Raw genomic sequence first — 15,339 nt, forward strand, 5'->3', positions numbered from 1 at the left:
GCAGCATGTTAGTGATGTTACAGGTTACTTTTATATGATGGACATTGTCACAGACTTTGAGAAGGACTATACATAATATCTAACTCCTTCAAAAACTCAAGTCCTAAGAATCCACAAGTCCATATGCCATTACCATAGTGAGTGGTTGTTATTACATTCCTCTGTACTAACCCTTTTAGACCCATATATAAATTACCTCAAATCTATTCAACTATTTTTGTGCTGTGTTCCTTAATAATAATACTGAATAAAAATGTATCAGATAATGAACTTTAATATAAATGCACTAAATATGATAGTGGGCATCTTCAGGGGAGACAAACCAATCACCCCAGTAATATGAAAGGTCCCAGGATCAAGCAGTAATTAGTTTTCTAATCTTGGAATAGGATCTGAGTTCATTTTCATGACCATGTTGACTTTGCAATAATGGATACAGAATCTTTGTGAGCCATCCAGGTTTGACACCATGATGATAGGTGAGCTCCAGCTACTGTGGTCCAATTAAATAGTGTCATTGTCCATCATGAACTGAATCTCTTCTCTGACTTGAGCTAATTTCCCACACATTAATATCATCAACAGCCAAAACAATTTCTCCTGGCCTGTTCCCACAAATTGATTTATGTTTCTGTAACAGCTTTCATAAGTCAATGCAGTAGTATTCTGGTAAATAAAACGTGATACTTTCTAATCTTTTTAAGTACTCCCAAGTTTCCAATCTAATTGTCAGAGGGTCAGCTTCCAGTTTTCAATTCATTTTCTCCAATTGTTCTCATCTTTCTATTTCACTCCCTACTTCTTCCAATATTGAAAGTATAATTTTCTCCTATCATCCCTGTTATATCTTTTCAATGTGTTATATTAACATACTTGCTGATTCTTTCTCCTGTCTGTACTCATTATTTAACTCACATCATTGAATTTTTTTTTGATATTGATAATATTCCAGTGGGCCTTGCGTTCAATGGTTCCCCAGAGACAGCTAATAACCTTGATATCAGCAAAAAAAATCTTGAACTTTGGCCATTTCATCTGCTTTGGTTTTCATTGTTTTTTGAGCATCTTTCAATACATTTAGCCAACTCAAATACCCTGATCAGTTTCTTTCTGAAAATGCAACCATAGATTGGAAGCGTTGTTTCTGAGCTTGAGTTTATTAATTTTCTTTAATTGTTCTAAATGGTCCTCTCATTTTATGTCTGTATATTAATCATAGAATCCCTACAGTGTGGAAGCAGGCCATTCGCCCCAACAAGTCCGCACCACCTCTCTGAAAAGCATTCCATCCACACCCATTCCCCTAATTTCCTCTGTCTAACCCACCTAACCCAAACACCCCTGGGCAGTATGGGCAATTTAGCATGGCCAATCCACCTAGCCTGCACATCTTTGGACTGTGGGAGGAAACCGGAGCACCCGGAGGAAACCCACGCAGACACGGGGAGAATGTGCAAACTCCACACAGACAGTCACCCGAGGCTGGAATCAAACCCGGGTCCCTGGCACCATGAGGCAGCAGTGCTAACCACTGAGCCACCATGCCAACCTATTAGTTTTAAAGGACTAAAACCTGTGGACTCATAATGAGCTTACCTAATAGCAAATAGTAAAAAATGAATACCCTTATCCCAATCATTACAGCATCCTTCACAATAAACTCTAAATGTGGTCTTCAAAGTTTGATGGCATCTTTCCAATGCACCTTGAGATTGCAGGTGATAAACAGAAGGTATAAATTATTTTACTTCCAAATTATCATTTTTTTTACATATTTGCTACTAAAATTTGAACCTTGTTAGATTGTATTTTTTTGAGTAATCCATATCTTCAAAAAAAATCGAGTTTTTCAACTACCATTTTGCAGCAATTTTCCCTAAAGACACTGCTTCAGAAAACCCTTGGAAACATTCATAATTGACAAAAAATCTTGGACCCCAATCCTGGTCCTACACAACCTGGGAAGGCTCTGCTTAATGCATCTTCAAAAACTGATATCAGAATTAAATGTGCAGGTCTAATCGAGGATTGAAATTCCTCCTGTATTTGACATGTATGGTACATGTGCCAAAATTTAACCGGTCTGAGAATCTGATATCCTCTTCCTTGAGCATTCATAAAATTGAGCATAGACTTTCTCAGCTTCAGATAACCTCTTATTGTTTTCAACCAAACATTTCTGGTCTGGAACTTTATAACTAAACGCCTTACACTGAGGTCTGTGACTTATTAACAGTGCAAAACTCTCTCTCTTCTTTAGGAACAACTGTTTTACACACCTAACTGCAACTAAGACGTACATAAAACTGCCAAAGTAAAACCCAAAAGCTTTTTCAAGCTTTCTGAAATAAACCATTTCCAGAATCTTCTAAACTGAAAGACTTCCAATGAAAACAAATTCCCATTAGGCTCCAATCTCTTTCATACTTTTCTTTTGAAAGAAATTGTCATGGCTACAGAATACTTAAGTTAATCATTCAGATACACAGGCCTAAACCCGTATGCCACTTGCTCAAATCTAAACTCTAAAATAAATGATATTAATAAATAAAAAAATCCACTTACATCACAACTGTTCCATACAAGCAAATATGGAGGCAGGAAGATTTCCCCAATGTGAATAGATTCAATAGCATACTCATTTGCTCTCCCTTAAGTTGAGATGTGCTACTGTTGCACCTGCCATACAGTGTGTTTTAACCCTTTTATCCAGCAAAGAAACTGCGAGTCGACTCTTAATAGTAATAAGAAATTACCTTTACCTACTTCAACACAATTAATACTATAGTAACAAAATACACTCCAAACTAACAATTAACACTATAAATCCAATTAACTATCTTATACCTTAACTTAACTTTGAATGATCAAACACCACCGTACCAGATCTTGGCCTTGATCCATGTGGTGAAGATCACCTGGTCTTCTTCCCCCGGTGTCCCAGGGTTGTCTCCTCTTCATGTTTGTTGGTCTCAAGTTACCGCTCCCGAGGGCGGTATTGCAGCGATTCTTGTACCTGGAAGCTTTCGCGTCCTTTTGGGAGGATCTTCGATTCATACTAATGGATCAGTCACGGCTTGATCTCCCTGATTGATTGGAACCAATCAGGCGTTGATATATTGATGGTGGGGTAGTCCTTGGGCCTCCATTCCTGAAGGTGTTAGGGGCACATAGGTCAGGTAGCCTTTCCCAAATAAGTGTATGAGGTCCCCCTTTGTTCTGGAAACAACTCAATGTTTCCCTTTTGTCCTGGAGATGGGCTGGGCCAATTGTATATTATGCTGTCTGCAGCTGCAGCGTGTCTGGGTCTGCAGCTTGTTTCTTTTTAACACAGATATTTTTGGCCAATGCTTGGCTCAGTTTCCCAGCATGCTTTATTTATTATCCAGTTTTCCTAAATCTGCCATTTTGAGCAGCCTGTCTGGCCATACCATAATAAGTTGGGAAAGGCTGTCACTCAGATAAGTAGATAATGTACGGATTTTCCAAAACCAGGTGAATTAGCAGCCATTGCCAATGTTATAACAATTATAAAACTTGTTAAGACACTAAATAGATGATTGCAATGGTCCCTACGTTGTTTTAAATTTTTCTGATGGGAAATTAAATTCCCACCTAGGAATCAATTTACTTCTTTGTTGGACCAGTGGCAAATACATTATCACTTTTTTAAGGGCATTACTGATGCCAATTTCAATGGCAGAGGAATTTGACCCAAACACAGTGATAGGTTGCAGGGAAACACTTTCATGGGCAACAGTAAGTCTCCAGTCACCCACCCAATGTGACCACAGCTGATCCTGATAGCCACACAAGCCAACTTTTAGCCAGAGTCACAAGCCTATTGCAGTTTATCCCATTGTACTACAAAGGCATTGAGACAGCTTCCTCATTCTTGGAACTCTTGGTTCAGATCAACTAACTCAGAAAGCACCCAAGATTGAACCCCGAACCTTCCTAACATCACATTCTGAAGCAATTTGTGGACTTCTTTCTTACTCCCTTGTCAGTAACAGATCACACCCCAGAGTTTATTAATTAATCTGCTTTCAGTTCTTCACCATTACTTCATTATGATACAAATCAAGACATTTTCTGTTGTTTTAATGTTCTGCAACTGTTCTGTTCAGTAATTTATCTGAGGAATCATTGCTGTGATTTCACAAAATACAGTCCTGTGCGTTCATATTTCAAGATGGTCCCATTACTGAACTACTACTTTATGTAATTTCTGTTAATATGAAGTACATCCCAAAGGCCTGTGATCTGTCCTTAAATTAGAGCATAATTTCTGGCTTACTGACTTTTTTTTTTCTCAACGTCCTTATGCGCAGCATAAAGTAACATTTGAGAATGCCATTTTCTGTGAGTTACATTAACCGTGTAGTAGTTCATGTCTATTGCGTAAAACATTAAATAATGGAGTTGTTTTAAAGTGCCTCTGTAATGTTTGTGAGCAAGCTTTGACAATAATAAATGCCTTTGAAAGCAATAGAAATCCATTCTTTTGGAAGGATCAGTCACAGTTCAGAAACAGAATGAAACATTTTAGTAGCTAAAGAATGAACTGACCTTTTTCAGCTGTGGAATACAGTGCCAATCCCAGAGAAAATACCAAGTTTATGAAAGTAAATAAAATAACTGCAGAAAATATTAAAAGTACACAACACATTGGTCAGAATCTGGAAGAGAAAGAGATGTTAAATCTTTAAATGGGAACTTCAACAAACTCTACAGGATGCTCTTACTCCTGCAAAAGTTGTCCCAACCTTCAGCATTTGCAACATTTCTACAATTGCTTAGACTTTCCTGTATTTTGTTTTAATTTCTTCATAGGATGTGTTATATCTTTTTGTTTTTAGTCAGAAGCAGATACTGCTGCCATTTCCAGCTGAACACCCATACTTTTCCCACATTTCCAAGTTTGCAGTATTCCCAGATTTCATCTCAGCGAGCGATCCACATACTGGGACACGAGCTGGACAGCTGCTGCCCATTAATCCTGATATGCCTGCAAAAAGTTATGATGTGACTGTGGCTAAGAAAATTAAAGGTAACATATATATTCATGACAGTAGTTCAGGGAATATACTAATGTAAGTTATATTTTAGTTATCTTAAATAAATATAGTTATAACAGCCACAGAAATCATTCTAGAGCAACTCCACTTTTAGCAGCCATTGGAATAGCTTCAGATCACCAATTGTAAGAACTATTGAACAACTTTGTTGAGATTTCTTTAAGGCAATTACATATAAGGTTCTCTTTCTCTACCGTGTAAGATACTTTGTCTGTTATTGTCCCTATTATCAAACAGTGCTTCTCATCTTGACTGTATTGTTCAGGAATTATCAAACTTATCAATTCTGATAGTGTATAAGACTATTTTTCCAAGGAAGCTGATGACAATATCAGCAAGCATTTTCATTAATTCCTGGTGTAACCTCTTCTGGAAGTCTGAAAGGTCAATCTCTACTGCAAGAAATTGTTCCTAAAGATAGTGTTACTCAAGCAGAAATTACTGTTTGAGGCAGAATTATGCTTAAGGATTTAAATTTGAGACTTCCTATAAGTAGAAGTCATTTCAGGTAAGGACAAATTAATTTTATTTTTCATGTTTTCTTTTCAGTTTTTTGATTATATGAAACCTTTTAAATTGCAACCTGGGCAATTTTCTAAATAATTCTGGCTATTGGAAAATACACATTAAACATGAGGACATTTTTACGTACTGGTATTCAACATTAGCACTCAATTGAAGATCTAATCCTCAGAGCTGCCTATAGCATTCTTCTGTGTGATACCTGACTATAAACACTTGGTCATCCTAGAAACATAGAAGTCAAAACAATTGAAATTCCTTTAAATATGTTTCAGGAAACCAGGAAGTAAATGCTGCAAGCTTCTAAAAATCAACAAAATTTCAAAGTCATTCCTGACATGGTTCATTTAAGGGGAGGAAACTTCAAATGTTATAGATCATCAAAATGTATCATACTTTTCACTGCAGTTCACACATGACAAAAGTTTTCTTTGTTTGGTTGCTTCAGCTTACCCTACAGTTACACGGAAGCTGTTCCCTTCCAAAAAATAGGAAAAACAGGTCAATTGGCTATATTGCACTGTCTGTCTACAGCACATTTCTTGATACACATTGGGTTTTTTTCTGCTTGTTTCCTTTTTTTTCAGTGACTATCTGTATGAAATGCGCTTGGAGTACTCTGCATGGTTCTATTCACCATATTTCTGAAAGACTTACAGAGCAATCGCAGAATATGCAAAAAAGAGAGTCATAGGAAGATCTTGAGTGATTATAATTAATCAGGAAAGACTGAACAGTGTGGAGGTTTTCTGTGGAAAAGTGAAGGCTGAAGAATTGCCCGGTTCAGGTTTAAAGTATGAAGCAGTTTGACAGGACAGATCTAGAGAAGATGGGTTGAATTTTCTCAGCCCTTTGCTGATAGGCTGGGAGGTGGGTTGCCTTCGGTAAAGTGTGAGAAGGCATCAGGAGGGCGACCCAGTAGCTTACTGCTGCTAAGCCATAGTGCTAATGGCGGAAAAGATGGCAGCTTGGCTAAACACTGCATGACCAATTGAGTCACTTAGGTGCTAGTTAAGGGCCACTCCTAAATTGCTCACATTAGCACGGCCCATTGCAAACTGGAAAGAGCATGATTAACCCCTTGCAACCTCCCAGTGAGTTCTGCAGGAGGTGCTTTCGTGGTCACTGCCACTTCAGCCCTGGAGGTAGCACCTAACAATCATCAATAAAATGAGACCAGATATTTCCACTTGTGGACGAGTTCAAAACTGGAGTTCTTAAACATAAGGTAGTCCCTACTAATCCAAGAAGGAACTCAGGAGAAGCTTCTTCTTCCAAAGATTTGTTTAGAATATGGCTTTTCTACCAAATGGAGTTGAAGTAAATAGTATACACACATGACAGGGAAAATAAGATCATTACATGAGGAAAAAGGAATGCTGATAATCTTAGAAGAGGAAGCCCGGGGAGAAATTTGTATAGAGCGTGAACACCCAGTGGGAACACATGACTGAAAGCTGTGGTAAATCCAACTGCACAGAAGCCTACGAAGTATTTTGGTACGATGCACCAACTTAGGGTGCAAAAGCCTTCTTTCCAGTGGACTGAGATAAAACCAACAGGTTTTTGCCAATTAGCCCTATAAGATAGTATAATGTTGAGTTCAGGGGTAAACCTCTGCACTGGTGCTGCACAACAGCAGACATGAAAGCATTTATGACCTAATTCATTAGCTTGAAGATGCAGGGTGCTTTGGGTGTCGGGGTGAGAAGAATGAGGATAATATCGACCTTGGAAGAATGAGATACAACTTTAATCTCAAATGAGAGCAGAAGAGCTCTTTTTCTTTTGCAGATAATGGGCTAGAATGTTTTCTGTAAACATTTAGATGACTTATGAGAAATACCTGATTTAATTTGAGTTATTCAGAAGCTGATTTCACATCTTGGTGTTTTACAAGTGAATTTGTCTGGCCCTGTGCTTGTGCTGTTGTTCCATGGCTGAAATCAATTAATCATAGAATCCCTACAAAGTGGAAGTAGGCTATTTGGCCCATCGAGTACACATTGCCTCTCCAAAGAGCATCTCCCCCCCCCAGCCCCGACCTTATCCCTGTAACCCTATACTTCCCATGGCTAATCCACATAGTCTGCACATCCCTGGACACTATGGGCAATTCAGCATGGCCAATCCACCTAACCCACACATCTTCGTACTGTGGAGGAAACCGGAGTACCTGGACCAAACCCACATGGACACGGGAGAATGTGCAAATTCCACACAGACTGTTGCCCAAGCTAAGCACTGAGCCAGTGTGCCACTGAAATGGTAGCAGAGCCTCAAGTTGTGCTTTATGATCCGAATTATAGTGATAGATTTGCAATATACAAGCTTGCTGGGGTGTGTCAGGATGGCAAACTTTAACAATGTTCATGGATGCCTTGGGATCAGATATGTCTTGCGTTAACAGATTCCTCAGATAGCAGAACCTCAGCCATGGATTGTGCAACGGTTTGGAAGTTTACTGAAGGTTTCTTCATGCTGGGTCAACTTTCTCAGGGGCAACAAGTTATTGGAAAAGGAAAGCTCTGCAGAGCTATTGAAAATATACACCATGTGGAATATAATTAGGTACCTGTTTTAAAGAGACAGCACCAGGAGAATGTGCCAAATTGTCTCCTTTATGGTGTATTATCCCATGATTATATAGAATGAATTGAGGCTATTTGGCGCAGAATGTCAGTGTCGGTGTTTGGATTTCCCAAGGCCTAGCTACTCCCATGTTCTTTTGTATTTCCATTTGAGTAATAGCTGGATTTCCTTTCAAATTATATTGCCGATTCTGCCTCAATAGTTGCTTGCGTTAAGATGCTTCTGACTAGAAATTCGAAAGCCTATTTTCAGAAACGGGAGTTGTGGTTTCAGTGTAATCCCCTCCTCATCCTATTGAGGCAGGAAACAAGCAAACTTTGTGCTGGCTCCTCGTTTCAATGAATGTGGGATTAAATGGAATGACACTCTCACTTCTGGCTGGTCGAAGGCTTAACAGAGGACCTCAGAGTGTGCACGTGTTTCACCTAGCCTATTCCTCTTAAAGGCAGACCTCTTAAAAGGGAGCTACACTCATTAGACCGAGCTGCTAAAGCTGCTTCTTGGGCAGGTGCTTGCAAGAGTAATCTAAAGAAATGGGTCACTGGGGAAAGCAGAGTGTTCTGTGATTTGTGGATGCAATGCTGAAAGCCTTAGCAGAGATTGGAAAGAGGATTGGTTCAGCAATGGCAGGCCCATCACCAACCATTGTGCAAGGTAATCACTGACATTCTTCTCTCCCTCTCTTGCAGGATAATGTCACATACTATCATAGGAGCACAGCAAAACTGACAGAGGCCAAGTATGCCTGTATCGCTGAGCCCATGGAGGAAATGGTTCTCTGCATCATGCGGCTGGTCACAATGGAACCAGTTGTATCAAGAACATTTGAGGTCAATGCTATGTTCTTCCCACATGGTCACTCTCAAACCCTACCTCACCTTCATCCTGCTTTCAGGTTTGAAGACCAAGCTGTAAATGGTATGGAAATAAACTTACTGCTTTCCATCTCAACTTCCCTTGCCTCAATCCAACGTTCCCCTTCTGATTTCATGCTTTCAGATACCATAGAACCGCTGCCTGCCCAACCAGAGAAGCATCTGGAGGAAGGGTGAAAACAATGCCACACCATTAGAGAAATAGAACTATCACTTGTTCTGGCACTAACTTTCATCACCTTAGGCTCTGGCATTGTGCAAAATTCCGATGCAAGTTGGAATCTGTACACGGTGAGTCACTGGATACAAGTCGGCTGCACTCGGACAACAGAGAAGGAATAATCTGTGTTTCACTTCTCTGGTGGACGGTTGTGCACATGACCTGCTCGAGGGAACTCAAATGAGGACGTCACTGGGGAAGCCAACAGTATGCTGACTTGGTGCATTGGCAGGTCAGCCACCAAATTTCCTGGCAGTGTTAGGGAGCATGGTGCGTGCACTGATGAGGGCTTGGAGCCTATCCTTTCCACCATAGAAATGGTGGCCAACTCTAAGGTGACAACAGCACACACAGCCCATAATGCAGTGTTTCAATTTCCATTACAATTCAGATGGAAAGCTCTCAATGCCTCACTGCTGCAGTGGAAGCTCCGATTGAGGTCATGGCTTGTTCCTAAACATATTCAAACTGCTGCCTTTACAGCTGTCCAGCAATTGTTCTCCAACAGATTACGGGATTTCTGATGTGCCATGCCTGTGCTGCTGCTGTGCTGCTGGAGTAGCACCTAGGATCATGAGCCCGCTGTCTTGTTTCAGGGTGACAGCATTTACATTTCAACCATTGTCACAGCACCACTCCCCATGTAGCTACCACGCAGCAGCCAGTCCAAAATGCTGCCACCCACACTGAAATGTTCCAATCCAAAGCGAGCTCCTGAAAGCCCAGAGCGTCTTAAAGGTATCCTCCAAGGCCATTTGTAATTACCCCCGATGAGAGTCAGCAGTCTTTCACCAGGCATGTGGGTGGCACTATATAAGAGAACTAAGGCAAAGGCAAACACATGACAGGCTTGAAGCACAGAAGTGTTTTTTTTAATGTTTGTAGGTGTCATGAAGATTTTTTTTGTTAATGTAGCTTTTATTACAGGATTTTGGTTAAGAGAAAGCTGTGATGGGATGTGGCAGATGGACAGCAAGCTGGTAGAGGGAGCAATGATGGTGAAGGGATCACATCCTAAAGGAACTCAAGTCAAAGTAAAAATTCACAAAAAGCAGTTGTTCCAACCTCAGGAGACCACTGGCCACTTTATGATGTTAAAAAGCTAAGCTACTTTCTGTGAGATCACCAGAAAGACGACTGTAAATAAATTATTTACAAAAGTTCAGCAGAGGAGGAGATCCTTCAAGTGTAGGGAATCTTCAAAATGGCTGTTGGAATTCAAGTCTTCAGTCCAGCGTAGTGAATGCCAAGTTGTCTAACTGCAAGTTACAGAACCCAGTAATATTTGTTCACAACTACTCAAACTGTATTCCTTTCCAATGGGACTCAGCCAATCCTGTCAAATTTCAGTGCCATTATTCCGTTCATGTGTTCTTACTCTGACCACTGATAAGGTGTCAGCTTATGAGGTACATGGTCACATGCTGGTATCACTCTGATGGATCTCTCTAGATTGTAGCACTGATAATACCAGGCAAGACTATCTCTTTCTGCAACCTATCTTCCTCTGCTTCCTTTCACTGTTGGATTTCTGAAACCTTAGATCAAATCTCTTATTCTCCATAACCTGTGTACTGACTCACTCAAAATTCTGTCCACAAGCTCATTATCTCCATCACCCAAGAGTTCAGTAGTTCTGTTGTTTCTTGCAAACATTTGTGAGACACAATTATGCAAAGATTGCAGGTTTGTAATGGTGTCCTGTTCAGGATCATTGACAGTACTCTTGGCTGCTTTTCTAAGACTACGGTAACGAGAGGTTGGTGGCTCAAAGAGACAGCTACAAACAGATTTTGCATTATAAGGCAGTGTTTGTCATTTTTGTACTTGTCCGTATTCCTATTGTTATGCTTTTCTGAGGTAGCCTGCAAAAAATCAAGCACTGCTATTCCCAGAGCTGCCGTAGAAGTTGAGTTTTTTTAAAAATATGCAGAATTCCCCAACTTGCCTATCTTTTAGTCCCAGGTTGACAAAGCACGGACCAAGTTTCCATACTTAACAAAAATGCCTGTTCATTACAAATAAATAAATTTTAGCTACAGATAAACAATTATGAACTCTTGTCATATAATTCTACTAGTTAAAAGTTTAAATCTCTTATAAACTCCCCAGCTACACACACAGACAGACAGGGATAAAGACATGGGAGGGAAAAACTGGGAAAGCAGTTCAGTGGTCCTTGACAGCAGGGTTTGCTGACCTGAGTCTTGTAATAATCAGAATGCTGCTTCTCGATCTTCCTTCTCCAGATACTTTCGCCTATTTGCAGAAAACACGGTTATAAGTAAGGTCTTTGACTTATTAATTAAAACTCACATCTTATAGCAACTGGGAAGAGGAAATAAACTGGCTTTCTTCAGACTTGAGTGTTTTTTACTGCAGAGCAAATGCAGCTCCTTCTCCTCCAGATGTCCTATAACATTAGGGTTAGAAGTTAATACCTCCAAGCTGTTCAGCTACCTCAAAGCCAATCACAAACAGTTGTTGGCAGGGAGAAGACCTTTGTGATCAATAACCGGTTAGTAGTTCACAGAGCAATCAGCTACTGTTGTCAGCCATAACTTCAATTGTACACCCTTTCGTACCAGCTCATTTGTAAACCTTGTACAGGCAGATGTGTAAACATTGAGTAATCCTTCAACAATCCTTCCTTAGTTTCAAAACAGTTCAATCCACAATCAAAGATGCAGAAAAATGTCAAGATGTGTTCTTTTTTACATTAATGGCTGAATTTTATGGGGTGTTGTATTTCCTGGTTCCCCCTTAACTGAAAAGTTGGCCGTAGAGCTGTCCACCAAAAATCCAGCTAGCTATAGCCACCCAGTGGGCCGTTTCTTGCTTTAAATGGTGAGACTTCTGACCCAATTTAGTGTGAAGGCCCTACTTTAGAGATCTGCAGATCTGATTAGCTGCAGCTCTGTCATCCCTGCTGCACAAGGTTTGAGTAGCAGCCGCTGTTGGGATTACAGGCAGAAAAAGTGGAGATTGTGGAAACCGGATTTCCAGCTAAGACCGAGGTATCAGTTCGAGAATGGCTGACTGTGCCCCAGCGACAGGAGTGAGGGACCAGGATTGTGAGGCTGGTGGGGAGGATTAAGGGAATGGGGTACAACCTTGTGGGAGTGTACCTCCAGGGGATTCCCAAAGGAATGCACCATCCCCCTCAGCTCTTATCCAACATCAGCCCCCACAGTGAAAGCTGCCAGGCTACTTGGCTGGCATGGGCATCCTTTCCATGGGAGAAACAGCAGCATAGTGGGCTTGAAGCCTTTAAATGGCCATTTATTTGCTACTTGAAGACCTCAGTAGGCCCAAGGGTGATGGACAGACTGCCTGAAGCCTCTCCTGCCAACCATAAAATGAGAGATAGGTCAGCAGTGGACAGTAAGACAATGTGAAAGCCATACACTGTACTTTACAATCCACTCACCACCACCGCCACCATCTTTAAATTTGTATATGGGTGAGGAGGATGGGGGACTGTCGGTGGAGATGTGAATGTATTGGCGGGGGGAGTTTGGGCCATAAAATACAGCTCTATATTTGAAAAAGGAGAAAGATGATGATATATAGAAAGAGTACATTGGTGCTAGTATTCTGCCACGTTTTGTCACTGACCCCATGATGCTCCTGTTGGCAGGGCTGCCCAGAATGGCCTTCTTGATAAAAAGTTTGTGGGTCTCCTCTAATTCAGGCTGGTTTCCCTGTACTGTATTCCATCTTGTTATGCAAATGAAAAAAATATCGTCTTGACGTATCAAGACTTTAAAGAGGATGATCCTTCACCGTTCCCAGCCAGCTGCCCATCCCAGGATTTTAAGTTGCTGCTTTAATTCTATATATGGACAGGTGGGAAAAGCATTTCTCTCTATAAAGTCTTCCCTTGTTTATTCTCTTTCTGGTTACCTTAATCTGTGAAGCCTTTGACCCAAATACCACTGTCACCTGCCGTTATTGGTGAGGTTTCATACACCTGCAGGACATTGTAGCCAATGCCCGTTTTCTCTCCCACCAGCCTCTCGTACATCCACTGACCAGCTATGGATCCTATGTCAGCTATCCCTCCCTTCCAATAAAATACAGTCTTTACCTAGCCTAGAACGAAAAAGTGGTGTGACTTGGAAGAAGAGGGGAGGTGGTGAGAAATCAAGTATTAATTCCAACACCAAGTTAAATTCTTCTGTTATATTTAAATTAAATGTTTTGCCTAAGAATAAAAAATAAGAGCAGGTTGTGTGTTGGTTCGGTCCGGTCATTCTAACTCTGGATTCCCAATCCCATTTTCATTGTAAGGATGAAAGTCACCTCGCTGTAAAAGTTTATTTGTAAACTGAATGTTATATCATCTTAAATCAGTTCCCATTCTTGGGTCAACAACACAAGATTGTCCCTAATTTAGTACTGCAGGCAAGATTGTCCATTTGTTGGATTGGAGATGCTGATGAAGGTTACTCTGTATTAGTGCCCAGAAATATATATCCAATCAAACAATAATGAGAAGTGACTTAAGGCATCATGGTTTCTCATATCATTGACTTAGTAACATTGACATTAACATTTTGTAAATGATATCATTGCTGTGAGCAAAAAAGATTATTTAAAATTTAAGTAGTGCTCCACAATGAATATTATTAGCTGTAAAATGATTCCTACAACTGGCAGATTTTGCTCATGCTCAGTGGACACAATCTTTGTTCTTCCAAGAGGCTGCCAGTCCCCAGCTACAAGACCCCATGCTCCTACAACATACCAACTAATGAAATAGGAACAGATGGAGGCCATTCGGCCCATCTAGTCTGCTTCACCATTCAATACGACATGCCTGATCTGTTTGTGTTTTGAGTTCTGCATTCCCATCTACCCTGTGAATCTTTGATTCCCTTGTCTAACAAGAGTCTATCCACCTATATCTTAAAAATATTCAATGATTCTGCCTGCTTTGCTTTCTGAGGCAGAGCGTTCCAAAGTCACTTTGGGGTAAAAAGTTTTAAAACTAATTCTGAACTGATCCACAAGAGGAGACATCCTTTCCATGTTCACCTTATTGAGATCATTTAGAATCTTATGCATTGCTACTAAATTACCCTCATTCTTCTAAACTCCAGTGGAAACAAGCCCAGTGTCTCCAACCTGTCTTCATATGGCAACCTTCTCATTCCAGGTCTCAATCCAGTAAACATCCTCTGTAGCAATCTGAAACAGAGACAGCAGCGATTTTCTACTTAACCCCACCACCTGCCTAGAATTCTATGCAGCACAGACAATGAACCTCGCTGGGGATCTACCAAATATATTCTAATTAAACTGGTACCATGACCTTCACCGGGGTCCACAGACCATAACAAGGCTCATGCATAGCCTTTTGGCTAAAGGGAATATCTTGATTTGTAACAGTCTCACCCCAGAGAAGCCACAAGGATGGAGAGGAAATTGTTGCAGTGTAACGTGCTTTAAAATGGCTGTTGTTAGAAGTCAAATTGTTAACCAGAATGCACACTACCTGGCCGTGCTGCACTACAAAATAGATAAATATTTCATTCCTAAAACTTGCACATTCTCTCATAACGAGCATGTAAATATTGTTGAGTATTGTTTTTAATGTTGAGTAACAAAAACGTCATTGGTTTGGATAAATTACTGAACCCTGTTAATGAAATTGAGTTAATATCAGTTGATACTAGAATGAACAGCAGCTGCATAAATTTGTGTATTTTCATTTACTTGTGTCAATCATTCCTATTAGCTGCATAAAAAAAAACTTTTAACAAATGATTGTCAAAAGTCCTGATGACAGGGCTGCCTTAATAAAAAGTTTGGTTTTAACCGTGGATATTAATTCCAAATGCTTTACTACTAAATCACAGGATCTCCATATAGAATTGAAAGCCAGGAAATACCCATTGTACCAAAAGGTTTGGCTTGGCCAGGACAAGAAGGTTTTACTCTTGTAAGTACCTGTGCTCAAAGATGATATTTTCTGCCCTTCAGTTGCTCACATTTAGTGGATTTAGATTATATACCAGTTAAATTGCAATATACTTGAATTAAT

The 15,339-nt window shown here is 40.3% G+C and overlaps 1 protein-coding gene across 1 annotated transcript in view; it reads left to right on the top strand.

Annotated features, from left to right (window-relative positions):
- The window catches only part of LOC109910710 (uncharacterized protein C7orf31), a 54,533-nt gene that overhangs the window by 23,174 nt on the left and 16,020 nt on the right, over positions 1-15,339 (top strand). The window contains exons 5-6 of the mRNA XM_048608591.1: positions 4,863-5,053; positions 15,155-15,237. Of these exons, the coding sequence (XP_048464548.1) occupies positions 4,863-5,053; positions 15,155-15,237 (274 nt within the window). The remainder of the gene's footprint in view (positions 1-4,862; positions 5,054-15,154; positions 15,238-15,339) is intronic.

Source organism: Rhincodon typus, chromosome 2, assembly GCF_021869965.1.
Source record: "Rhincodon typus isolate 14 chromosome 2, sRhiTyp1.1, whole genome shotgun sequence".
NCBI classification, from domain to species: domain Eukaryota; kingdom Metazoa; phylum Chordata; class Chondrichthyes; order Orectolobiformes; family Rhincodontidae; genus Rhincodon; species Rhincodon typus.